Source organism: Cyprinus carpio, chromosome A1 (assembly GCF_018340385.1).
Source record: "Cyprinus carpio isolate SPL01 chromosome A1, ASM1834038v1, whole genome shotgun sequence".
In the NCBI taxonomy this organism is placed as follows: Eukaryota; Metazoa; Chordata; class Actinopteri; order Cypriniformes; family Cyprinidae; genus Cyprinus; species Cyprinus carpio.
This window is the reverse complement of record NC_056572.1, coordinates 20,660,867-20,688,552: the sequence shown is the minus strand read 5'-3', so window position 1 is coordinate 20,688,552 and position 27,686 is coordinate 20,660,867. Positions and strand designations below refer to the sequence as shown.

Genomic DNA, 27,686 nt, shown 5'->3' with positions numbered 1-27,686 from the left:
AAGTGTTTCATTTTGGGGTGGAGTATCCTTTTAATCATTCTCTCGTCAGTGAGACTTTTAAGTCAGTATGTTCGCTTACAGTACACTGATGACTCTTTCTTCAAATTCTGTCATTACGTCACAGTAACATCAACTGATTTGTTAAACAAACTAATTTTTACAGGAACAAGTTGTCTTTCATTTTGACTGAGTTATTGGCCCTGTCCTAAATAGAACACTTCATGAGCACCTGTGGCCTTGCAGACTTACAACTGCAAGACTGTAGGGCGGCCCATTTGTCTATATTTTTCAGAAGTGTGCTCATGAGCGCCCCCTTTGGGGCCCTTGTTGAGTAGCAGAGTTCTAACTGACAGTCAAAGTGGCATCATGTCATGAAAGTGGCGGCTCAGAGGAGGCTTTAAGGCCATAATATACTCACAACAAAGTTCTTTTTTGTTCTTCGCTTAGGGGCTAAATTGCTGTTTCTGTGATGTAACATAGGAATTTGATGAAAGAGTCAGCTGTGTACTGTTAGCGAACTTCACTGAATAAACTGAAGCCTCACTGACAAGAGAATGATTAGACAGAAAGGTTGTAAGAGATTTTAAAGAATCATTTAAAATCTAACCATAAAAATGTCAGCATATCAGCCTGAATCAGGCATGCACACTAAGTCACACAAAGTCAATTTCAAATCAAGCAACTTTCTGTTGTTTGGAACAGTGAATTAACTTGAACAGTGAATTAACTTGACCAATTTGAACATGAACTAAATCTGTGCGGGGACCTTTGTCACCCCTGCACAAAACTCCAGATAGCATGGATTCCTATTGAAGTGACTGAGATTCACCCCAGAAATTTCACAGAGCAACAGTAAAATGCACCATTAGGGTGACATTCGTTGGTCTTCGTTGACATTGACAGATCGTTGAATTATTCGCTCAACCGATTTATTCAAAAGCATGTATTCATACTTCATACCAATTCATACTGCCTTAAAGAGTGAGTCTTTTAATCCTACACTCCAACTATTTATTCAAAACAGATTAAATCAAGAATGAAACACCAGAAGAAGAGCTATGATTGATTGAAGTTGTTTGAACCTCTTTTCGTTGGCAGAGCAAACATAAACCAAGTAACTGGCAATATAACTTTTATTTAAAAGCAAAAAATCACACTCACAATCATGCTAAAAGCTCTTGGTCTGAATATCAGGCCAATAACAGACCTCCTGTTCATGTAATATTGCTAAAACATTTGCTGGTGTTAGTCCATTGTATTGTGTGACATCTGCAGTATATTGTAGTGAATGTACAACATATCATATAATCTCACTGAGGATCTACACAAATGAATATTGTATACGAAATTCCACATTGTCTCCTGTCTTTTTTTCTCTTTCTTTTCATCTTTTTTGATGTTATTGTAAGGCTTAAGGACAACTGGGCACATCAACATTCCATATAAAAAAACAGGCACACACACACACACACACACACACAGAGAGAGAGAGACAGTTGTGACATGAGGGCCAGATGTAGAGTTGAATTCTTATGAAAGTGACTGCACAGCTACATGGGTACAGTTGCCTGCATGCATATGTGTATGTATCAGTAACCATAGACTTGTCCCTTGAGCATCGGGCTTTATGAATGCTTTGTTTGCACACACACACACACACTGAACCACAACAAAAATAGGAGCAAAACACAATGTAGCTGTATCAACAGAACGTTTCATTACTCTCAATCTGGATGCTTTTTGTTCCAAAGTATTGTGTACATTTGCATCAAAATGAAAAATAAACAATTATATATGTATACTGCATATTAGTATTGTCAAGGACTGGAAATGTTCCTAGTCTTGATTGTTTTGCATGAAACTTTTTAGTAGTAAAGTTTTAGTAGCAAAAAGAATACTGCTGGCATTTATATTGTCACACTCACACAGATCACATGTACTTTGTTTTCAGATTGCACTGCCTGTCCTTGGTTGGTTAGTTGTAACGGATGTTAACTGATCACTCATTTTGTTGAGCTGTGCATGTCTCATTACTGCCCCTATTTATGTTCATGCTCTGTTGTCTTTCACTGTTGATGTCAAGCCAGAGTTGTGGATGCTACTCTTAGTTTGGATCTGTTTTTGGATTTATTAAAGCCTGTATGGATTTATCCTTGTCCTCTTGTGCTTGTGTATACTAGCCGCATACATGTGACGCATGGATTTTGTTTATTTTACATATATACAACTGAATATTGCTTTGTGTCACGTGATAGATTCAGCTAAACAGGTTATTTACATTTCATATTCATATTCATTGGTAGTGTTTATATGTATATTATTAGATTTTGTGTATTTTAAATATATGCTTTGAGTGAATATTGCTTAAGTGGCATGATAAATTTATATTACACACTGTTCACTCCCATTTTATTATATTCACCCTTGTAATTACAAATTACACAACCAGCTTGATAAAGGGAAACAAGGTTTAACAGTTTTATTCATATAAAATATGTACATTAATATTCATTATCTATGGGAATTTACAAATATATTTATACAAAATCTCCTTGCAAGGGTTTGTCAGTTTGTGAATGATGCTGGGGGCACACGCGCACATACACACACACACACACACACACGCACACTCACGAAACCACATAACACATTTGTATTGCATAAATAAATAAAAAACATACAGTATATACAGGAATTACATCACTGGAAACATATCTCTACAGCATATTGAGCACACATCACACAAAACCCTCACAAACTTAAATGACATTTTCTTTTTAAAGAGCTGCAATATTTTTTTTCATTGATTCCTCATTTGTTGCTATTGACACAATGACGATACAAACAGTAAAACTCCATGCTTAATGAACACATGCAAAACCACAAACAGTTGTATTGAGTCAGGCTTATTTACAAGTCAAACCAAATTAGTCATTACATGCAATACTGGATTAAAGAGGCTCAATTTGCAGTGCTTAGGGTGTGGATAACCATTTTTTAAGGGAGGGTGCAATTGAAAGCATGTCTTTTAGGCATATAACCACAAAGTTACAGTTTCAACCCCACCCCCCACCCCCCTTTTTTTGTATTCGCACTTGTTTTGTTTTTATCATATGGCTTTTGCTTGTGATGCCCTAGTCTTTGTTGCATACTCAATTCTAATTAGTTTGTGGAAGCTGTTCCCCCACAGGAAATTACTGGGGCTTTAAATATCGTAACGTCAACCAAAAATTGATCTTCAGATTACAGCAGGTCCTCATGTTGAGTTATGAGGCAGCTGACTGGCTCAGGCTGAAACGCGATTCGCAATTAACTGTTCTTTGGTTCATCTGGTTCCTGAGGAGTCAGTTCTGGTCCAGGATGATTCATTGCAGTGTGATCTTCAGTGCCTTTCTATCACCGACCTTAGATGGTGTTTCTTAATCCTGGGTTCTGCGAAAATAAATATACACTAGAGTCAAGAGAGGAAAAGCAATTTATCTCAATTACATGATTTATTGGTTGACCTGCACATCTAGAGCTGGGGCCAATTGCACATGACATTTGACCTCTCATACACCTTCTGACCTTTTCCTTTCGATAAACATGAATGACTTTTCAGCTCAACCTTATTAAGATTTAAGTATTGGGCTGCAGTTCTTTGCACTGGAGAGGTCAGTGTCCACAAAAGATGTTCAATGATAAATTGTGAAATAAGTAAGTGTGGCGATGCTATTTCAATAGTATGTGCTGTGGAGGTATGCATATGTCATCTTGTAAGTTTAAAGAACTTACTGTAATGCAGGACTGGCTTGCTGTGAGCTGGTGTCTGGAAGGTTCTGGAGGTTGCTGGGCCTTGCCCTCCTGTAGTGATCACCTGCACCTCAAGTCTGTAGAGAGATGCCAGCTGAAGACCAGAAACTACCAAGATATTGCGCTCCTATTTGTGCGGAAAGAGAAGATATTTTAGTTGATTCAAATTTGAGTCTGAGAATGAATTAAAATACAAATACACTATTGTTTAAAAGTTTGGGATTGAAAGATTAAAGATTTTTTTTCATGTTCTCTTATGCTCACCATGGCTGCATTTATTTGATCAAAAATACAGTAAAAACAGTAATATTGTGAAATATTATTACAATTCAAAATAATTTTGTATTTGAATGCTTTTTAAAATTTAATTTACTCCTGTGAATTTTCAGCAGTCATTACTTCAGTCTTCAGTGTCTCATGATCCTTCAGAAATCACTCTAATATGCTGATTTGCTGCTCAAGAAACTTTTATTATTATTATCAATGTTGAAAACATATTTTATACATTATATTTTAGACATTTTCAGGATTCTTTGATGAATAGGAAGTCCAAAAAATCTTTTTTTTTTAACATTATAAATGTATTTATTGTAACTTTTGATCAATTAATGCAACCTTACTAAATAAAATAATTCATGTATTTAAAAAAATGACCCCAAACTTTTGAATGGTAGTCTACATTGTAGCTACGTGTAGCTAAAAAACAGCTACATTGTAGAAGAACTTCTGATATAAATACAATGAATACAATACATTTATTGCTTAGTTATCAAATTTTGTTGTTTCTATGATAAAATATGGAAACCAGAATATGGAACCAGAAAGTGTATGAATTCTAGTGTGTCCGTTTGGTGGTCTTGCTGCTGGACCAGCACACTAGTGCCCATAACGAAAACATATCCCATGCTGGTGAACAGTGTGCAAAACACAACATACTGTCATGACCAGCAATCGTTATCAACGTGACTTACTGGAGGCAGGATTTGAGACTGGGATATAAGGCTGTTGGGCAAATTATTTCTGCGGCTCTCTGTGATGACCTCTGCCCATGTGACCTGATATCCTGTGACCTGCTGTGGCGGTTGAGGCATGGCCACCACCCATGAGAACAGGCCTGTCACGTTCCCCATGTAGACCGAGAACGCTGCCGTCAGGTTCTCTGCCTTGACCAGGACCTTTGGAGGAACAACTGCTGATTGAGACAACATAAAGATTCATATAAGACACATGAAACTATATACCAGTAATAGACCTAGGCCTTAAGTGCATAACACTAAAAAAAAAAAAATATATAATGATTATTATTTTTTTTTCTGTTTTAAAATACATTTTGAGATTTTTGGGCATAAAGTCAAATATGTTACAATGCCATAACTTCCCTGATGTCAAAATGAAAACTTGAATTGGACTGAATTGAGTTGTGTTGAGTTGAGTTTAATTGAATTTTAGTTAATTTCTTGAGAAGAAAGTTTGGCATAATCTATTTTATTAAGAAATTATTATTTATATTATTACTATTTATCTTTGTTTTGTTTTTGGTTTTGGTTTTTTTGTGTTTTTTTTGTTTGTTTGTTTGTTTGTTTTTTACAAAAATGGCAACAACATTTAAATGATCCAAATATTCAATATTCAAATATTCAAGGTATAAGGAAATATGTAATCAAGTTTTTTTTTTTTTTTTTTTTTTTTTACTTTCTTTTAAATTTGATCCATCCAACATGCAGAAAATTGCAGACACAATTATTAATGAAAAAGTACCTTAAAGTACCACCCATTTGATCCAACATACCTCATAAGCAAAGCAGTTTTGTAGATTATGTTAATGAATTGCAGCAATACATTCATCTTGTTCTCAGAAATTAAATCTCAGAATTACCTGAGACTGTGGAGCAGGGGATGGGTTTGGGACTCTTGCTCTGGATGGTAGCACAGGACGGGGTGTAGAAGGTCGTGCTTTCTGCCTGGGCTCTACCCTTTGACCGTACAGGCTGGATGATCACTTTGTACTTGCAAGAGAACTGAAGGCCAGGAAGGCTGGCGAAATTCTCCTGCTCAGTGACATGAGAAGAGAACAAAAGTGAGACTTTATTCCAACTCAACTGAGAAGAATTCAAGTAGAAATATGATGACTGATCACCTATCACCACATCCAGCATAGCTGTGGGCCACAATGGAAAAATCTATAGTTCATGTTTTGCATATGTCAAGAAAGATTTATTTTCATGCTGATAAAGATAGTCTCCCCTTTTTCATTGTCAAAGATTTTAACACAACCTCTCACATTATAAATGACATAAATGCACTGATGAAAATCTAAACCTAAGGATGTTTAAAAGAATGTTCTGTGTCATATTTCTCTGCAGTTTAGTAAAGAAATCTTTCTGGAACTGGGATGTGCCTCCAAATGGTGAGTTATGCAGCATGAATGATCAATGAACACCACACGAACACTCTCCCTGGAAATTCGGCGTATGTATGAGCTGTCAGAATGTGGCCTTGCACCTGTAAGGAGGATAGAAGACACATTCCTGACTGGTTACCTGGGTGGTGAGCTTCTCCTGCGTTCTGGATCCATTGTGACTGCAGAATTCCGGAGACCACTGCACACGGTAACGATTCACAGTGGGATCTGAAAAGGAGAGATGGCAAAACATGAAATGCCAGATTCTGAATGTGATTATGGAGGGCTCTGAGTGGGGGTTGGGAAGTTTCTTTTGTTCCACTCCACTCACATATGCTGTTCCAGACCGACTTCCAGTCTGTGTGTTGCTTGATGACACACAAACTGATGCTTTGTTTTTGTTTGAAACTATTTCTACTGTATGGGCTGGCCAAATTTTATCTGATATTTAAGTTATTTAATATTAACTACTTGAAATTGTAATTTACCTAAAAAAAATAATTCTGTCATCAATTACTCACTCCCAATGGTTTCAAAATTGTTTGCATTTCTTTCTTGTTGAACAATGTATTTTTTTAATGATATCAAGTGATATTTAAAACCCCACTGACTTTCAATGTATGAGCAAAAACTGTGAAAAAAATAAATAATGATAATCTTCAAAATTTCATCCTTTGTGATCCACAGAAGAAAGAATGTCTTGGTTTGGAACAACATGAGGGTGAGTAAATGATAACACGTGTTAATTTTTGGATGAACTATCCCTTTCAACATCTTTTTGATAAATATTCAAAAACTTGGATAAGCCTTTCATTATATTATTAAATATTTTTAAAATCTCCATCAGTAAACAAAAAGTTCATGATAATCGTCAGTAATGATCCATTTAGACCTTACAAGTAATCAGTGCTCAGTAATACGCCCTGTAGAAATCAATGCTTTTTATTCATCCAGAGAATATGCAAAACAAAGCAAAATATGCAAAGCAATCTTGATAATGTGCCTGACAGATCAGTATGAGATAAATCTGCTGGACATCCATTAAAGAGATTAAGGGATTTGACATGTGGCCAGTATGACTCGTACTGAAATTCAAAACAGAGGTCAATAAGAAGATTTCAAGCACCATTTTCCATGGCTTAGTACGACTAAAATGTTTTCACTTCTATGACAGTTTTCATTTGTGAGTTTAATGGAGGATTATCTCATCACTCACTGACCGAATGAAACTGTTAAAATGTCATTTGCTGCGTGCAAAGTTAGGCTGAGACATGCCTCATCAGTTTGAGAGTCATGTTAGCACACAAACAGCTCTACACTTATTTCAAGAGTGGTTCTTGTCACTTCCCAAACAAAGAGCTATTGTTCTTCATTTAATTACATATCATTCTGATTCTTAACTCTTTAATAAGCACTATGTTTACATAATTACAAAGCAGCTCTAAGGAGGGAATACAGTAACAGGACATTTTTCTAGATGAAAGACGTGGTGGTACCTTTCTTTTTCCAGTAGACCCGGACCTGAAGCTGACCATCTTGATAGAATGGAGTGCCCACGTCTAATAGATCTGACTGGGGTTTTATAAAGACCGGACTGACTGTGCTTTCCAAATCTGAATCTTGAATCAAATATGGGTAAAAAGTATAATTTTACAAATGGAAAGCATTTACAGCTGTTTTTTACTGTATTTCACAACACCCAAATGAGTGCTGGTATGTATCAAGCAAAGAAAAAATGTATAGCAATTAAATAGTTTTTTACCAGATTGTCTTTGGCTTGTAGTAAACTGAAGAATGGCCTTGGAGCTCTTGAGGGGGACCTGACCCCAGTATGAAACTGCCTGCAACTCCACAGTGTAACTCCTGTTCTCTCTCAAGTCATCCAGCTCAGCATAGGTAGAGTCCTGCACACACACACAAACCCACAGGCAAGGATTAGAATAGTCACGGCAATCCAAATCCAAAAAAAGAAAGAGAGAACAAATGGAAATGGAAGGTAAACCAGTGCAGAATTTTTAACTAGCCAATAATCTCATTTTAGGTGGAGGGCCATACAAAACTGCACCTACTGCATGCATGCAAAAAGCATAAAAATTATTTGTTAATCCTTGGAGAAGTCTAATCACAAAAAGAGCATGCAAAGAACATGCTCTTCTGGAGCAGATCAGGAATAAACTTTAGCCGCTTTAATGGCCAATGTTGGGAGCAATGTACTGATTTTAGTCACCAGAACCTTTGGACTACATTTGCACATAAAATGAGTAATTATGGAATATTGTTCAAATAAAAATTCTGACAAGAAAAAGAGAAAACCGCTTATCGCTTATCGGTCTGCCTGGATAACTTAAGAAGCTTTAATACACCATCTAAAAGTAAAACTGTGATGTTTGCAGTGATTCTAAAGAAGAACCCAAAGAACCTTTAAGTGAACATTTCCTTAAAATAAATAAATAAATAATAAATAAACTTTTAATTTACTCATTTTAATTCAAGGGCCTGCTGCTCAGTCGAATTCTTACAGCATCGAATTAGCATCAATACATCATATTTATTTAATAATTATTCAGTGGAAACAATAATTATCTTCTTTCAAAAACATTAAGAAATGTGTCGACCCCAAATACACTTTAATGTTAGTGTATAATATACAACTGTAGATGATGAAAATATTCTAAAAGTGTATCACACCAATAAAAAAATCAATGGACACATATTTAAGATATCAGCATTTTTTCTCCAAAATCATCCCACAGGCCAGATTAGACTCTTTAAGTCAGTAACATTGGATCTAATACTGTAGCTGAATTACATTTTAATATTACTACTATTGTTAATCATATACATCACAGCAAAAGAGTAAGCCAACAAAGAACTGTAAAGTTATTAGAATATTTGCAGATTGTGTTGTAATCTTATAATCATTGTGCAATAGATTAATCTGTTTAAAATCAATTTGCAGCATATTTTGCACTTGCAGAGCCAAACAGTAAAAGCAGCGTGGTTTACATTTGTCCACATTCACTCAGCAGCTATTTAAAAAAATGTCATTTTCTGGGGAAATTTTCATGTCCCTCAACAGACAGAGCCCTCAAAAATATAACATACAAATATGAATCAACTGCCATCTCCTGGATTCCTAAAGGAGGAAAAAATAAACTCTTCAGCATGATCTCATTGAAAGAAAAACAATTCAGCTGTTTTTGAGAGATTTCCTTTTCTCAAGCACAACTAGAATTGATATGCTGTTTTTGGCTGTATCTCAAATGGCGCCCAGAAATGTTTGCATTTGCCAAGAGTGGTGATGCAATGCTGTACCACCCTAGTTTGGTGTCTGAAGCCCTTGAAAATAGGGCTTGGTGTGATCAAAGGCCCAATCCTGAGTTGTTCATCTTGCACTTATTTGCACTAAGATTTCTAATTTGTTGTGGCTTGCTGAAAGAAGGGGCTGGGGAGTTAACCCTTGAAGGGTTTTGGGAACAATCCAATATATGAGATAATGAAAGCCTTAAAGGCTGAGAGAAAAAGTTAATGGGCAGAGAGGGAGTGTGTGGGCAGACTAAATGAATTACCCCTTTTGTAGTCTGTCTCCTCTTGAGTTTGGATGGGATAGTATGGTCAGAACAGCTCCAGGAGAGTTTGTAGTGGTTAACAGGGATGTCTAAATCTGCAGACATGCTCCAGCTGAGGCGGACAGACACAGAGCGATCTGCACCAAAGGTCATATCACTGACATGAAGCTCAGATGGCGCCGGGGGAGGGGCAGGATCTGAGAAAGGGTGAAATTTGGCAAAAGGTTACAGTTCAGACATTTCAGAAAATAATGTCAACGTGAGAAAGGATAACATGTTATTTAAATTATCATTATTATTATAAAATGGAACAGAATACCATTAGATTACAGTTTCTTGATCTCACCTTTAGAGGATCTGAAGTGTCTGCTGGGTGTGGTGTATCCTCTGGTTCCATGAACATTGACTGCTGCCACTCTGAACTGGTACCAGCGACCGGGCCGAATGTCTGTCAGCCACACACGCTCTTCTGATGTCTACAGTACAGAAACAAAGATGAATGAGTTTAGGAGGGAGCATATAAATGACTACTGAATGTATAATACTGTAGTTCAAGGGTCCCAAGGGAAGTTATGAATTTAATTCTATGTTTGGCCTGTACTATATTAATGCATTTGCATACGTTGTTATGATGTTCACGTTTATTTATTTATTTACTATTGACATTACAATATAAATTATTTAAACATTAATAATAAAAAACATTGTATTTTTCTTAAAGCAATCATTATTGATGAACAGAATATATAGAATATACAATTAATACAATACATTTATATAATACATTTAAACTGTATGTGTTAAATTAATTTTAATTGTATGTGATGTATTTTTATTGAATGCATATTTTCATTTTTCACAAAAATGTGCTTGAGCTCAATCCGTCATTTTCAAATATCCTGCATTATTGCTGTGGACCCCTAGAGACCTTTATTGAAGACCATCTAACACACACAAACACACTTACTCTAGCCACCACTTGCCACTCAGTTGCTCCATCCTCACTGGGTTGGATGCCGTAGTTCCACCTCCTCTGCAGAATATTCAGCACCGGCTCCGCTGACACATTGAATTTGGAGGACCAGCGCACTTCCAACACTCCAGACTCCAGCTCCTCAAAGACCAGCTCCTTTCTGGGCTTCAAAGGAGCACCTGAAGATCAAGGTGGATTATAGTATGGATTATTAACTCCTTGTTTTATGGCCTACCCAACAAAAGCCTTAATCGCTTGCAGCTAATCCAAAATTCATCTGCTCGTGTTCCTATATTTACCAAAAAATCTGCCCACATCACTCCAGTTTTACAGCAATTACATTGGCTCCCTGTCAGCTATCGTATTCAGTTTAAAGGAATATTCCATCCCAAAATGAAAATTTTGTCATTATTCACTTACCCCCATGTCGTTCCAAACCTGTAAAAGCTTTGTTCGTCTTCGGAACACAAAAACTTGAGACTGTCCCATAAAGTGCCAAATAAATAACAGTGTCAAGGTCCAGGAAAGTATGAAAAGCATCGTCAGAATAGTCCTTCTGCCATCAACGATTCAACCGTAACGTTATGAAGCGATGAGAATATTTTTGGTACACAAAGAAAACAAAAATAATGACTTTATTCAACAATTCCTCTCCTCTGTGTCTCTCCAAATGCGCGTAGCGCCATTTTGGCAAATCTGAGCTGTACGCAGATGACGTACACTTTTCTGTGTCAGCCATTTTTGTTTTCTTCGTGTACAAAAAGTATTCTCGTTGCTTCTTAATGTTACGGTTGAATCACTGATGGCAGATGGACAATCTGAAGATGCTTTTCATACTTTCCTGGACCTTGACAGTGTTTTTTATTTGGCAGTCTATGGGACAGTCTCAAGCTTCCCTCTTTTCATCCAAAATATCTTAAATTGTGTTCTGAAGACGAACAAAGCTTTTACGGGGTTCGAACGACATGGGGGTAAGTGAATTATCACAAAAAAATTTCATTTTGGGATGGAGTAACCCTTTAAGTTTTCAAGGCTCATTATGTTTTAGCACCTTCTTAACTTTCTCAATTAATTATCCCCTATGTCCCGGCCCGTACTTATTTACAATGTTTCTTAATTGATTGCTTGCCTTTATTTTCTGTTCTATGTGTGTTTTGTAACTTATCTTGTTGCATATTATTTCACCTCTGTCTGCTGTTTGGCTGTTCATATGTTGTCTGCTATCTGTTATTTACCTTATGTAAAGCATCCTTGGGTATTTGAAAGGCGCCTTATCAATGAAACATATTGATATTAACGTATTAAGACAAAAAAAAAAAAAAACAGCAAATCTCAACATGAGAAAGAACAATCTAGATATGGCTTTATTCTATCCAGTAGTCTATCAAGAACAATATATCCATACTTGGTTTAGTTTGCGCAACAAATATGCTTTTTCATTTTCTATTTGGTGTGACTTTTTAAAAGGACATAAGGGCACATGATAATCCAATCTGCGTAATGTTTTTTTTTTTTTTTTTTTTTTTTTCAAAATCCTATTATGGTTATATATGGTAATTTGTACGAAAAAATGAAAAATAAGAAGTTAAGTGTTACTCTATGTCAGTGGTTCTCAAAGTTTTTGACTCCTTTTTTGACTCCTTATGGATTGCTGTGATGTTTTTATCAGCTGTTTGGACTCTCATTCTTACGGCACCCATTCACTGCAGAGGAACCATTGGTGAGCAAGTGATGTAAACCTAAATTTCTCCAAATCTGTTCCCATGAAGAAACAAACTCATCTATATATTGGATGGCCCAACTTTTTGTGTGAAATATTCCTTTAATAACAATCTGCTCCAGATAACATGCAAAAAGGTTAAAGTTATTTGTATCGTCAGGTGGGGTTCAAAACTAACTGATAACTGGGTTAAGCCAGCTGCTTATCATCAGGTTCAGTAGCAGGTCTTACCCCTGTAAAGGTTCTTAGGGGACTGGCATGTGTGTCCACAACCGTTTGGGCAGCATTTCTTCTGGGCTGAACACTCTCCGTCTTCCTCACATCCCTCCACACAGGCAGCTGCAAACCCGCTGGCTCTTTCTGGTGCCGGACAGTCACCCTGTTTCAGCACCATCACTGATCGCAGGAACTCACAACTTGTCACACACTCGCCATGACGCTTGGGAAATGCGTGCTGAGGAGATATCATAGTGTACAGAACCAAACTTTAACACCTGAATATCATCGTCCTACATTCTAGCAATTCATTTGTGACATTCATGTGACGTTCATTTGTCTATGGATTTTGGACTCTTTTGGACTTTGAGTATCATTCACTCAAGTATGCATGTATTTTTACATATAACCTTTCTACTTGCAATTTGCATGATATTAACTTTTTATTATTATTTCAGGGATACAGGAGCATAATATAATATAATATAATATAATATAATATAATATAATATAATATAATATAATATAATATAATATAATATAATATAATATAATATAATAATCATTTTCCCAACCCTTGTCCAAAGTAGGGTCATGGGGATTCTGGAGCCTATTCCAGCTTATATTAGAAATGTAATTATTGAAAATTATATTACTGAAAACTTAATTCAGAGAAAAATATGGTCTAGTATAGGTTCTACATAAAAATGTAGACTTTCAAATGCAGTTTAAATCTATATGAAAGGTGTATTGTTTTTTAGCTGGCTTTGAGAATGGATTTTCTTGTTTTTGGCACTATGTTCAACACAAGATGATTATAAGATTTACATGTGTTGTGAATGAGCGGATTTCATGTTGCTTAATGTTATACAAGGCTAAAATGATGGATGAAGGTCCTAATCAATGCTGGCAAATGAAAGAACTAATATTCATTGTTTTAAGTCCCCATTGCCCTCAACAGTGCATTTATAGCCAAAGAAATAGGAAAAGCTAGATCTTACAAAGCCAAGAGTTTTAAATTGTAGAGAAACGCCACAATAACAGAATTCAAGACCAAAGAGAAATGATCAAAGAAATTCTCAGACTGTTTAAAAAGAAGATCTGAGCTGAACAGAACATTATCATGTTGAACAATGGGAGACCACTTAAACAGTAGCCAAGTCTGTCAAGAAAAACAATGGAGGATTAATATTTGGAAAACCAGAACACCAAGTTCAGACATTTTCTATCATTTATTTTTTTTCTTCTTGTTGAGAGCACATCCCAGAAACTACTAGATCAGTTAAGAATGCTGCATGCGGTCTGTACCTCACATAAATCTCGACAAGGTCCGTCTTTCAACTCCCAGGAGTCTTTGCATGGCTCCAGACACTGTGAACAGACAGCAGAGGTCTGAGTATCAAGAAGCAGTTTCAAATGACTCTTGTATTATTCTTTTTCATACAATCACAGTCAAATATGTTAAAGTCAAAAGCATTTGCTCTCTGTAGGAGTACTGCAATATACCGCTTTGATGACAACCATGATATTTAAAAAAAAAATCAATATTAATATCATGTAAATATTAAACATACAATGATATCGTAAATAAACCATCACTTGTAACTGGTTGACACTCCCATATAGTAGGTGGCGGCATTGCACCTTATCGCTGGTTGGCACTCATCATAAAACGTAAATAAGAAGTAGATGCAATGTGTAGTTACAACTGCCGCACAAAATCATACGGAGCCCCGCACATGGCATGCAGGAAAAAATAGTAGGCTAAATCGTGCGCACAACTTACTAATTCATTCCCTCAATGTACTAAAACATGCACATGATTACTATTGCGTTCCCTTGATTTACTATTTCGTTCACTCGATTTATAAATTGTGCACACGATTTACTAATTCGTTCCCTCGATTTGCTAAATCGTGCGCAAGATTAAGCAAATCGAGGGAACGCAATAGTAAATCGAGGGAACACAGAAATCGTGTGCACGTTTTAGTACATTGAGTGAACGAATTAGTAAATCGTGCGCACAATTTATTTATTTTTTCTTGCATGTCATGTGTGGGGCTCCGTAAAATCATGTTGGAGATGACAGAAAAAAACAAGTTACTCTACCCACACCACACCCACAGCTTGCCTGTGTGGGAGTTAAAGATGAATTTGACTAATAGCATAACATACATGTTCCCAAAAGTACTTATAGATAGCACAATAACATCATAATTGTGAATTCTTTTGGCCACGATAATCTTGAAGGTATCAGATATTTGATATCCGGGTGTGTGTTCACTGCTGTGTGTGTGCACTTTGGATGGGTTAAATGCAGAGCAAGAATTGGGTCACCATACTTGGCTGTATGTCATGTCACTAATATTTGTTGCTGCTGATCTGAAGAACTACAGCACTTCAATCAGGACTTTTCAAGTTCGCAAATCATTCAGACAAAGTTTATTTTATCTTTTTCTGTTGTTTTTGATCATTCGTAGGTGTTTGAAGTCTGCCATTGCCTTCTCAGCATCTTAGAAGTGTGAGTGGAGAGATCCCTGAAAGTTTTCCTCTCACTGACATTTGCATTCAGCATTTAAATCACATGCTAAAATTCTTTCACTTCAATGTCTACACCTGCCTCTCTCCCTGGCTCTTTCTCCTTCTATTTCACTCCCTCTCTCATCTTAAAAAAACTCCTTTCCTTAAAATTGAGACTTCACTTCCTGCATGAATGAGCGTGGCTGCCTCTGGGGAATTCGCATTTCCAATTTCATGCCACGATGAGACACAGCGGTCACTATGGTGCTGGGGCTAAACATTGCTCTGCAGAAGCAGGCTAGGTAAGAGATGTCAACATTACACATTATGCTGAACTAGTAGTCATCTTTATTCCAATAGTCACATTTTCAGAACAGCATGAATGGACCTTTACCACCACCTTGGGAAAACGTACACTTCCTTCCGAAGGAAAGATTCTGCAGACGTCAGTTAGAGCATTTCACATTAAAATGCTTGTTAATCCAGGGATTTAGTATCAGGAGGAAACGATAAGGTGTGTGTCCGTTGGTGTGTTTGTGCCTATGTAAACCGTTAATATATGTGTGTTTGTGTCAGGGGAAACCAATGTTATCCTGGGGCGAAGTTTCTGAGTGAGAATGAGAGTGGGAAACACATTTATCTGGGAGGGCAGTAAAAATGCACACCTTTTAAAGACGACTAGGGCTCCGGTGGTGAAGTCGTCGGAAACTATGAATAATGGGAGAGGCACAGGGGCAGTTAGAGGCAGCAGAGGAGGCAGTTTTATGGAGCTCAGAGCAGCCAGAGCCCTGCTGAGATCGCCTAGAGCTTGTGTGCTCAAACACACGAAACACTGTCTCAGAGTCGCCTGTGCAGCTGAGAGAATTCAGCTTTGCCTGCTTCTATTTCCCATGTATGTAAATATCAATTCATCATACACACCACATTATGCCACATTAAACAAAACAATGACATTTCAAGCATTGCATAGTTAAAATGTAATTTACGGTCTAGACCTAGTGTAGTACTAATGTTTACTGCATGTTTATCATTTGCAATAAGTGTAATACACAAGTAAATTAGTATGAAATGATTGGAGTAAGAGATCAATGACATGCACCTTATTTTCATGTCCAGATCTATTCATTAATGTTTTTATTTTTATTTAATTAATGAATACTAATAATAATAACAGTATATTGTCTCCAGTAGAGCTACTTTATACTTGATAAAACATAGACCCTGATAACTTTGTGTAAAGGTCAGTAAGTCTCTTTAAAATATCAAATATTTTGACCCTTTTATAGCAAGGCTGTCACATCTACGCTGTATTAAATGCACAAACATGGAGAAGAATGTTTATAAAGTCTTTAATCCAACACACTTGTAATCCAACACACAGGGTAGCGTAAACACAGACATAGACGAGACCGGAATTCCCGGAAGGCATGGAGCAAAGGCATGATAGGAACACACACTAACATGGAAATGATGATTGCCCGAGATGTGGGTGGGGATTCCAGAGGCCAGAGAATGAACTGGAGCAACCGAGGAAGGAGGCAGAGCATGAGGGAGGGCGGAGCGGAAGCGGGAGCACAAGTCCACAGTGAAGGCATGGCCAAGTCCAACCCAGGTGGAGCCGACTGAACGGGGGGAGCCCGGTGACACCAAATGGCTGATGGTCCACGGCGGCAAGAGTCTGGATAGTGGGACAAGGTGGAGAGAGGCCAACTGAGGCAGGAGTGAGAGCCACTGGATCCTCAGGTCGAAGAGATGAAGACTCCCCACAGTCCTGAGATTTAGCTCCACCACTGAGAGGAGGTGAAATAGAGGGAATGATGGGGGATGAAGATGACTGGACTGCACAAAGTCTCTTAAAGCAATTTGGAGAGGAGGTGGGAGAGGGAGGCTGGGTGGGACCAGCGAGTAAGACAGATGAACAGAATCAGGCAGGCTTAGGGGAAGCAAAATCTCTAACTCTCCAAACTAAAAAAACAGTGTCCAAGTCCAGTAAAGGCTCACTCTCAGTGCAAGAGGTTGGGAGGGCTCACATCATTTCCCTCTTACTCCACTTATACTCCCTCCGGCACGTGCGGTGTTGCCAGCTCACACACCAGGTCAGACGTGTCAATCGGCTCAGGCTCCAGGGCGGTAGCAGGTTCAGTCACTTTTTCTCGCGATGGACTTTTAAGTCATGGGGGGTCTGACTTCCCATCTGTGGTGGGTTCAGGCAGACCCACCATGCAGCAGTGTTGGTGACTGGCTGGGCACTGGTTTGGGTGTGGGGATGGTGTCTTCATCCGCGAGGCCGACGGTGAAAGCAGATCCGCAGGAGCTCAGCACCTACTCCACATAAGCAGTGAAGCTCCCTCAAGGACAACTGCTCTCATGTGGTGGTGATCAGTGCAGAAATATGCACAGGCAGTCATCTGGGAATGTGGTCTGATTGGCGAGACTGAGGAATTCCTCAACATGCTCCTTGAGGGAGTGGTTCTCCTGCACAAGGCAGAGCAGGTGGACAGTGGCATAGCAATCCATTGACAAAAACAAACAATAAAACATTGACAAACCGAAAAAAAAAAAAAAAAAAAAAATTAAACGAGATAAAGGCATGTCACTACTTTCTTCCTTTTTGGGTCTGTTCATGAATAAGGTGGTTTATAAAGTCTTTAATCCAACACATTGGTAATCCAACACACAGGGTAGCATAAACGCAGATGTAGACAAGACTGGAACTTAAATACACAGACCAAACAAGGATAACTGACTACACATACCTGAACAGAATGACAAAATTAACACAATGAAGAGGAACATACAAGAGGAAAACAAAGTCCAAACTGAATGACATTGTGACAAAGCTTAGTCAAGGCAATAAAATTCCATCCCCAAAAACATAATATTTTTAAAATAACATATTATTAGGATGTGTACATTCAATTCAGTGCTATTACCTTGCACAACATGACAAACATTTGTTGCAAATGTTCTGTTTTTTTTTTAACCACATAAAATCAACATGAATACAAAGATTATTATTATTATTATTATTATTATTTATCAAATGTTATTTATTCCATACATAAATTATTAAAATGATTTTTAAACTTACTGTACTTCTTTCAGATTATATCAGATAAGCAGTAATGCCCATAAAAACTATGGAGTTCATTACATTGATTTAATTTGCAGCATCATATGTGATATATGCAGTCTTTGATAAACATCAATGTCTCCCTGCTCAATACTCTGCGCGTAATGCTTTTTTGTGCAATACTGATGTCAAAGCAGAAAAACCCACACACTTTGTAACTGATCAGATATAATATATACCTCAAAAGACAAGTAGATTCATTGGCTTCTTTATAAACTACATTCTCATTCACCCTCACCCTTAAACCTAAACCATTGTAAACAATAGCTTGTACTGAGGAACGCCACATTCATAACCCTAGTCTCATTCATCAGTCTCTCAGATACAGCACTCAATGGCTCATTCCTTTTGTGTAGCGGCCCTTTATGATGCATTGCATGTTGGTGGAAAAAGCACAGCATAGATCTAAGCTATAAATCACTTAAAGTATTTCAATCCTGCAATGCTGGGTTTAAATTGCTTTCACCTTTCTAAAATCACCTTTTGGCTTTTGCCAAACCCACCCTGCTTTTGTCCATGAGGCACCTGTAATCTCCATGAAAGCGTTTGCTCCTAGTGTCTTTATTGTACCCCAGTGCCAGTTAGTTTTCCGCCTCATTTCAGTCTCAAATCAAGCATTACCTTCTACCGTACAAAATAAAGGTTATTTAAGAGCTGCAGACATGGAGATTGAACTGAGAGAAGCACTGGGTGAGTTCCAGTTCAGCCAAGATGCACTGCCCTTGAACAAACCAAGACATGTTTTGTACTTTTAACATTATGTGAAAAATAAGACCTGTCTCTTTTGAATAAAATGGTAAAATCTGATATGGCGCCCTCCATAAGGGAGATTGGACAATGCATGCTTTAGGTGTTTAATGCTAGGAGGGAATGTGAGAATTCCACCCATGTCTGTGGCAAACGTTCAGACAAATTGCAGTTACAAAAGAAGGTTTAGGGCCTGGTTTAAACTACCACTGAGACACTCACTTTGCCAGCCTCAGCAAATTATGTAGAGCAACTGTAATTGAAATCTCACCCATGTCATGAAAATTGCTTGCACTCTCAGTTTTGCAATTGCATTGATGCTGCAGCATTAATACTTGAACCAGCGATTAAACTGGAGGGTAGGAGAATTGTCAAGGCACACTAATTATTTCAGTGGCATTTGAATATCAAATGCCTAATGGCCATTTGCTGCGGATGCATAATAACTTTTAAGAGCAGATCTTCGATTTGAGGGCCGTCTGTGTACTTTAACATTTGTCGTTTGAAATGGAGGAATTGCTGTATGTAGTTATAGCATGCTAATCGCTTTGAAGAGTACTTCAGTGGAGAGCTGGCCAAGTGCTGTCTGAGTATAGTTATTATAATTCAAAAGCTGATGAGAGGAGACCACTAGGTTAACTGTCAATTCTAGGCAAGAAGTCTAAACAAGAAGCACGTTAACTGGCCATTTTGGAACTAACTAAGCAGGAACATCTAAGACAGTTTAATGTCTGAGACAGGATTTTGAAGCACAAGTCTAGTTTGTAAACAGTCTATTAGGAGTATTAATGGTTGTGTATGTACACATGCTGAATGCAAATCCTAGTTCTGGAATGAAGTGGTAAACAAGGTCAGGATAACAAAAGCTGCAGTCTGCTTTGTGCCTGCATGCAGTGATATGATGGAACTCTTTAATCAGCCTGCACACTTTGTTGTGAGAATTTAACACTTTTAGACGCCTATAGACCTGAATGTGGCATAAAAGCCAATGGAAGTAAATAAGGTCTGTAATTCCAGAGCAAATCACAATGTTACGCAAGAAACTTAGTCTAATCCTGCACAGACACTAATAAAAAGTTCAGTTTTATTAAAGGGGTCATATGATGCGATTTCAAATTTTCTTTTCTCTTTGGAGTGTTACAAGCTCTTGGTGAACAAAGAAGATCTGTAAAGTTGCAAAGACTAAAGTCACCAATCCAAAGAGAAATTTTTTCATAAAATTTGAGACTCGGCCATGCCCCCCTGAAACGGCTTGTTCTAACACGCCCCCACATATCTACGTCAGTATGTGGGAAGATTTGCATAACACAGCCCGTATGTTCACGCAAAGAAAGAAGGCGTACCTTTTATTCTCATTGTAGTATTGTTGTTGCCGCCGCCGCCATGTCGTATAGACGCTGTGTATTTCACTGTGAAAGCGAAACTACTTTGTTTGGCCTTCCAAAAGAGGACGATATCTGCTTCGTCATGCCTGGGGCTGATCCGTGCTGGTCGCTGAGGAAATACATCCAGTTTGCACTGTGGATCGCAGAATGGGCTTTCACCGTGGACGAAGCAGCGTCCAGCCCGGGGTCGTCACATGTGGTTGCTGCAAGCACAAGGCACGCTCCTTTGTCGAATCTGCCTCAAGCCGCCTGCCTCTGCTCACTCAAGGCCGCGGTGTGTGACGCTGTTTCGTTGAGAAAGCGAAACTACTTCATTTTTGCCTTCCAAAAGAAGATAAGACTAGAAATCATGTTTGTATCACGTTTAGTCTCGTTGCTCCGGCTGGACAAGGCATCACAATATGTTAAGAGGCGTAACATTTCCGTCACACGCTTGAGGCATTCGGCCAATCACAATGCGCTGGATTGGTTGGCTGTCAAATCACAGCACACCTCGCTTTTCAGAGCGATGAGCTTTGTAAAAATCTACGCGTTTCAGAAGGCGGGGCATAGAGGAGGAACAATAATGTAAAGTATGTGGAAAATAATGTGTATTTTTAACCTTAAACTGCATATAAACACATTTCATTACACCAAATACACAAAATAATGTTCTTTTTAGCAGCATCATAGAATCCTTCAGAAATATTTCTAATATGCTGATTTGCTACTCAAGAAACATTTCATATCATTATCGATGTTGAAAAGAGTTCATATTCATTTCATATTTTTGCAGAATTTTGTAGTAATATTTTAAATACACTGAACAAAATTATAAACGCAACACTGTGGTTTTTGCCCCCAATTTTCATGAGCTGAAATCAAAGATCTAAGACTTTTCCTATGTACACAAAAGGCCTATTTCTCTCAAATACTGTTCACAAATCTGTCTAGATCTGTGTTAGTGAGCACTTTTCCTTTGCCGAGATAATCCATCCACCTCACAGGTGTGGCATATCAGGATGCTGATTAGGCAGCATGATTATTGCACAGGTGTGCCTTAGGCTGGCCACAATAAAAGGCCACTCTAAAATGTGCAGTTGTATCACACAGCACAATGCCACAGATGTCGCACGTTTTGAGGGACCATGTAATTGGTATGCTGACTGCAGGAATGTCCACCAGAGCTGTTGCCCGTGACTTGAATGTTAATTTCTCTACCATAAGCCGTCTCCAAAGGCGTTTTAGAGAATTTGGCAGTACATCCAACTGGCCTCACAACCGCAGACCAACGTGTAACCACACCGCAGACCACGTGTAACCACACCAGCCCAGGACCTCCACATCCAGCATCTTCACCTACACGATCGTCTGAGACCAGCCACTCGGACAGCTGCTGCTACAATCGGTTTGCATAACCAAAGAATTTCTGCACAAACTGTCAGAAACCCTCTCAGGGAAGCTCGTCTGCATGCTCGTCATCCTCATCGAGGTCTCGACCTGACTGCAGTTCGTCATCGTAATTAATTTGAGTGGGCAAATGCTCACATTCGATGGCGTCTGGCACTTTGGAGAGGTGTTCTCTTCATGGATGAATCTCGGTTTTCACTGTACAGGGCAGATGGCAGACAGCGTGTATGGCGTCGTTTGGGTGAGCGGTTTACTGATGTCAACATTGTGGATCGAGTGGCCCTTGGTAGGGTTATGGTATGGGCAGACGTACAGTATGTTATGGACCATGAACACAGGTGCATTTAATTGATGGCATTTTGAATGCACACAGGCAACAGCTCTGGTGGACATTCCTGCAGTCAGCATGCCAATTGCACGCTCCCTCAAAACTTGCGACATCTGTGGCATTGTGCTGTGTGATAAAACTGCACATTTTAGAGTGGCCTTTTATTGTGGCCAGCCTAAGGCACACCTGTGCAATAATCATTCCGTCTAATCAGCTCACTAACACAGATTTAGACAGATTTGTGAACAATATTTGAGAGAAATAGGCCTTTTGTGTACATAGAAAAAGTCTTAGATCTTTGAGTTCAGCTCATGAAAAATGGGGGCAAAAACAAAAGTGTTGCGTTTATAATTTTGTTCGGTGTAAAAATAATAATTATTATTATATTTTTATTCAGCAATAACACATTCAGTTGAACTTTATATTCAACAAAAAATCTTGAATCTAAATCTCTACTCAGAATGACAAAACTAACCGCATTATTAGAGACACACAGGGTTTTAAAAGCACATTGTCGTGAAGCATTCAGGCTTCTAACTGAATGTGAATCCTGTATAATGAGCAGAAAGAGTTTAAAAGGCATTGTCCTCTTTTGAATCCAATGGAGGAAACTCTCTGGAGAATGCCGTAAAAATCCATGAACCAGTTGGCCAAATGTTTTCATGGATCGTAGAAGAGAGGTCAGAACCCTGGCTGTTCCAGTGAACTTACCCCGAGGGTGATATGAAAACACGTGCTGCACTCTTTCCAACCATATGCACACATACAGTACATCAATGCATTAAAGATCTCAAATCCTTAAAGCCACCCCTCAAGCCATGAAAAGTCTGCTTAGGCACTTAACCGTAACATGCACAATCATGAACTGTTTCGAAACATTCTAAAACAGCCAGATGTACATTCAAGAAGGTTTTCTGGGCGGCACTGTGCAGACTGCAATAGCTGGTTGACATGTAAAGGAATGCAAGCACAGAGTATTGAAAGGAAAGCAGCCCTCATCTTGAACAATACATCAAAGGAAGCTTTACATAATACCACAGTGAAATGTGTGGAAAATCTGCATTGGCAACATGTCAGCTCTATTTCCCCCCATGCTACCGGCATATTATTGTTATTTAATGACTAGGCCGCTAGTGCATGTTAATGTCCTCATTAAGAAAAGTTGGTTGAGTTCTTTACTGAAATTAGCATTTTGCCTTGAAATGAAAAAGAAAAATAACTCCGGCTGTATAATATAATGCAAATCAAAACACATAGCCTTTCAACTTCATTTGTATCAGTCTCATTACAGATGTGACCTCTAGCTTTGCTACTGAATCATAATCTCACTTCTGTACGTCAACCAGCTAGCACAAATATAATAGTCCAAGGTGATAGCTGACAAATACAGTAGCTTTTACGATGATGTATAATGTCATTACAGGAGGTGTGCAGGCATACCAATGTTTTACAGTGACAGATCTGTGTTGGCTTTTATCTCAAGCTGCTGTGAAATGCTGTGTAATTTTGACAGAAATTACCTTTGCACACTGTTTATGGCTCTGACACCATCCAAGGGATCCATTACTCTGCGGACAGAAGAGACAGATGGAATTGCATGTCAGAATGCTGTAATCACCAGTCACATCAGACAGCCTCATTTGAATCGCGTTAGTTTAATGTGCCCCTGCTGAGCAGAGAGGCTTTAAGAAGGAAATTTACTATTATGAACGCATTACTCTTATTTAAAAACACCGCCCTGACTACAGCAATGTAAAATTGCTCATAAACCAGGACAGATCCCCTCCCTTATTAAGAAGACTGGCCAGTGCACCCGAACACAGAAACATAAGAAATCACTCATCAGCACCCGGAAACACAAATTTGTTTGCATAGCAGATCTCGGAATGTTCTGTAGCGTGTCAGGAACTGTTAAAGTGTTTTGCTTATCTGAATAACACGCTTATATGCAGCACATTTGATTGGCAGAGCACAGGATCATGCCCCTGGCCAGTCTCGTTGGGTTCAGAATAATGGGTATTGAATAGCACAATAACAAGAAGGATAAAACCTTTATAATTCACTGTATATTTTATTGCACATGGTGGGGACTCTAAAGTAACCACAATATTATCACTGCCAGATCTTGCGACTCCACCACTTTGGGGAATAGAGCTATACAAATCCATTTTGGCCTGCGATGGCATCAATGTCGATCAAGTCGGCAGCATGGTTTGCTCACATGCACGTTATGCATGTGCTCACATTGGAACTGCACAAACATATTCTAATATAATAACTCTTATTGGGTCAATGACGTATATGAGCATACTGTACATATAGAGCAAAAATTGGTCTCTTATAGATTTGCATTAATTTGCATTCAGTATCATGTGGTGTAACCATCAAATAAAAATGTAACAATATATATGAATGGAATTATCAATTCATAAATATCATTAAAATTTTGAGAAGTCACACCATATGACAACCAGAACTAACCATCATAAAAACATCAAATTATCTGATGTTTTAAGAGAAATATTGACCTTAACACGGTTATGAGGGTCTTCCTCTCTATGATATCATTTTATTTTTTCTTAATTTTCTTCATGTTGGTTGAGCCACAAGACTTTGTTGGTCACTCAATATGATTCTGATTTGGCAGGTTATTAGGTTTTCTTCTTAAAAATGTCCTTAATGATATTTTTTTCTTCTTTATCAGGACAGTTATATCACCCTGACAATTTCGATTTAATGCTTCCTTAAAAAAAATAATAATAATTTGAATACAAAGAATTAAACACATGATCATCCTTAAATGCGTATTCAAGTCACTGTATGCACAAATTGCATTTTTATTGTAGTTTTTAATAAATTAATGGAACAGAAAAAAAAATGAATGTCATGCCATTGACCCAAATTCTTTATTTTTTTAATTCTGTACTACATTTCTATATTATAAAGTACTAAAACAATACTTCTAAGACTAACTATATGTTCCTGGGATTAAGAGTGAGTTAACAAGATCAAATATCAAAACAATGGCAGTCAAACAAGATATTGAGACAGATGAAAGATTTGTGCATTTCCACATAACTGTCTGCACAACCCTGACAGATCTGACATTCTCCGAACCACATCAAATACTCTCTAATTTCCCATAATCATTATCGATGTTACAGCATAACTTGATATTCAGCTCAACCCCTTCAAATTAACCCATGACCCCGGTCTCCATTTGATACTAGAGGAAGGGGCATAAATGCCAAAATGGCTTCCCCGCTGGGAGACAAGCTTAAGTGGGCTTTAGGGATGTGGACACGAAGACAATGATCAGTAGATATGAAAAGCATTCATTCTGGTTTAGTCCCTGCTCGGACAGCAGAATGAAAGCAGCTGTTCAGGAGCGCTAGCTGCTGTTTGAGTCAGAGAGCTCTGGAACGCTTTGAACGCATTGTGGAATCAGTGAAGACAACGATGAGCTTCGTGTCTAATTTGATAGCATCTCCAGATGGACAGCTTGCTATAGAATAAAGCATTTGATAAGAGAGACTGATGTGCATAGCTTCCCTCTGCGCTGATGTCTGGCCTTGATAACAACAAGACTGTCACTGTGATGAGCAGACAGAGAATAGGAGATGATTTCATTTAAATGGATGTATAGATGTGGAGGATTTTTATTTAGGTCTTTTCGATGTCTTTTAAAGGTCTAATTACAGACACTGGTTTAGTCCATGTTTAAAGGTTTAGCATGTCAAATATACCTTGGAGTTATTATTGTGGATTAATACAGCCATTATTCAGTATCAACAGTACTATTTCCTTTATTATTGTTTCATGAAAAATGTTTGACACTCACTCAGCTTTTTAATATTAAATGTGTCTATCTAGCTAGTCTGTTTCTGGGTCGGATGTCAGTGCTCATGATAAAGATCAGGAAGGACATGAGGATGAATATAATCACAGTAACAAGGGAGTTTGTTGACAGTGGACAAAAAGTGCAGAGACACGCACAAAGATCCCCCTCCACATGCCTATGTGAAGATACAAACACACAAACACACATAAACATATAAGGCATACACACACACAGGAAGCCTCTAAAACACACTCCTCTTCTGCACTCCCACCCAAATCCTCCCACGGTCTGTCATAACCAACATAAACAGAGAAGCAAGTAACTTTAAACTTCTAATGAAAACCCCAACCGCAGTGTTGAGACTGGGGCTGGCAGAGATCTGTACAGTTGTGCCTCCAGTTTTCCAATCCTATGCATCTGTTTGTTTATAGACAGAACTCCTCTGGGTGAATGGCTAGGAATTCAAATGGATGAGCCGGTGAGTGAGTTTGCTTGTGTTCACTGGTTAAGGTATAACAAAAGTGGCTTTAGTTGATCTGAGGTGTAGAACGATGGTGTATTTACACACAGATTTCCTTTATCTTAGAGCTGAGATAACATGCCACTAAATGGTATGTTTGGATTGTAAATATTAAAATTAATTATTATTATTAGTAGTAGTAGTAGTAGTTCAACCAATATTTTTTCTTAAATATGAATTAACCTGTATGTGTGTGTGTGTGTGTGTGTGTGTGTGTGTGTTTTAGATAGATAGATAGACAGATAGACAGATAGATAGATAGATAGATAGATAGATAGATAGACAGACAGACAGACAGATAGATAGATAGATAGATAGATAGATAGATAGATTAGATAGATAGATAGATAGATAGATAGATAGATAGATAGATAGATAGATAGATAGATAGATAGATAGATAGATAGATAGATAGATACTTATTTAATGTATTGTTTGTATAATTTTGGTACTTTTACAGCCATTCAGTCTTAGCTCTTCCTGACCATGAATTTAGACCGTTTTTGCATTTTATATCCAAAATCAGCCTTGCATAATATTTATAATAATAATGATATGCTTTTAATACATTTAGTAAAGCTGGTTTAGTTATTGTGTCAAAAGCAGAAGAAAAACAATAATATCACTAATATCAATAACATATCAGTTATCAATTATTATTATCACATTAATAACATTAATTAACATTATTATTAATTATTATAGTATAATATTCATCTGTATCTGTTGTGGGGGGGGAACAGAATAAGTTAATTATTAGTTATAATAAAGCATTTTGAATTATTTGCAGTGTAAGGCACTTATTAATTTACAAATGATTGTCTTACTCGGTACATTTGTGTATTACACTCAATAACAAGCGCTTTTTTCAACTTTTTTCTTCCTTACCTGGAAATGTCTTGGAGAGAGAGCGATGCGCGTGCTGTGGAGGCTCAGGCACCTGGCGGCGCACCTCGTGCGGAAAATATCGGCGAGAGCTGAAGACGAGTCCTGCCTCCTCATAACCGCAAACCCGCTGTTTAATAACAGTATAATCCCAATACACAAACCGGTGAGCGCGTCGCGCATCATGACGAGCACAAAGTGTTGTGTTGAAACGTCTCCCGAAGAGCGTGAAAGTAAAAGTGGATGTGAAGGCGCTTGATGCAAATA

General features: G+C 38.0%; 1 protein-coding gene across 4 annotated transcripts; it reads right to left on the bottom strand.

Moving 5' to 3' along the window:
- Positions 1 to 2,454: 2,454 nt before the first annotated feature.
- Positions 2,455 to 27,686, bottom strand: LOC109080929 (anosmin-1-like). Of its 4 annotated transcripts, none has more exons than XM_042757372.1 (14): positions 27,423 to 27,686; positions 23,694 to 23,741; positions 13,980 to 14,042; positions 12,687 to 12,909; positions 10,730 to 10,914; positions 10,109 to 10,238; positions 9,763 to 9,959; positions 7,956 to 8,097; positions 7,690 to 7,812; positions 6,333 to 6,421; positions 5,669 to 5,843; positions 4,764 to 4,984; positions 3,775 to 3,919; positions 2,455 to 3,432 (listed from the first exon to the last, which is right to left on the bottom strand). In XM_042757372.1, the coding sequence occupies exons 1-14, from the start codon at positions 27,603 to 27,605 to the stop codon at positions 3,383 to 3,385; spliced, it is 1,974 nt and encodes a 657-aa protein (XP_042613306.1). In that variant the 5' UTR covers positions 27,606 to 27,686; the 3' UTR covers positions 2,455 to 3,382. The 4 variants fall into 4 exon arrangements, with proteins under 4 accessions (XP_042613306.1, XP_042613312.1, XP_042613310.1 ...); XM_042757378.1 differs by having other exon boundaries at positions 4,764 to 4,981; XM_042757376.1 differs by having other exon boundaries at positions 5,669 to 5,840.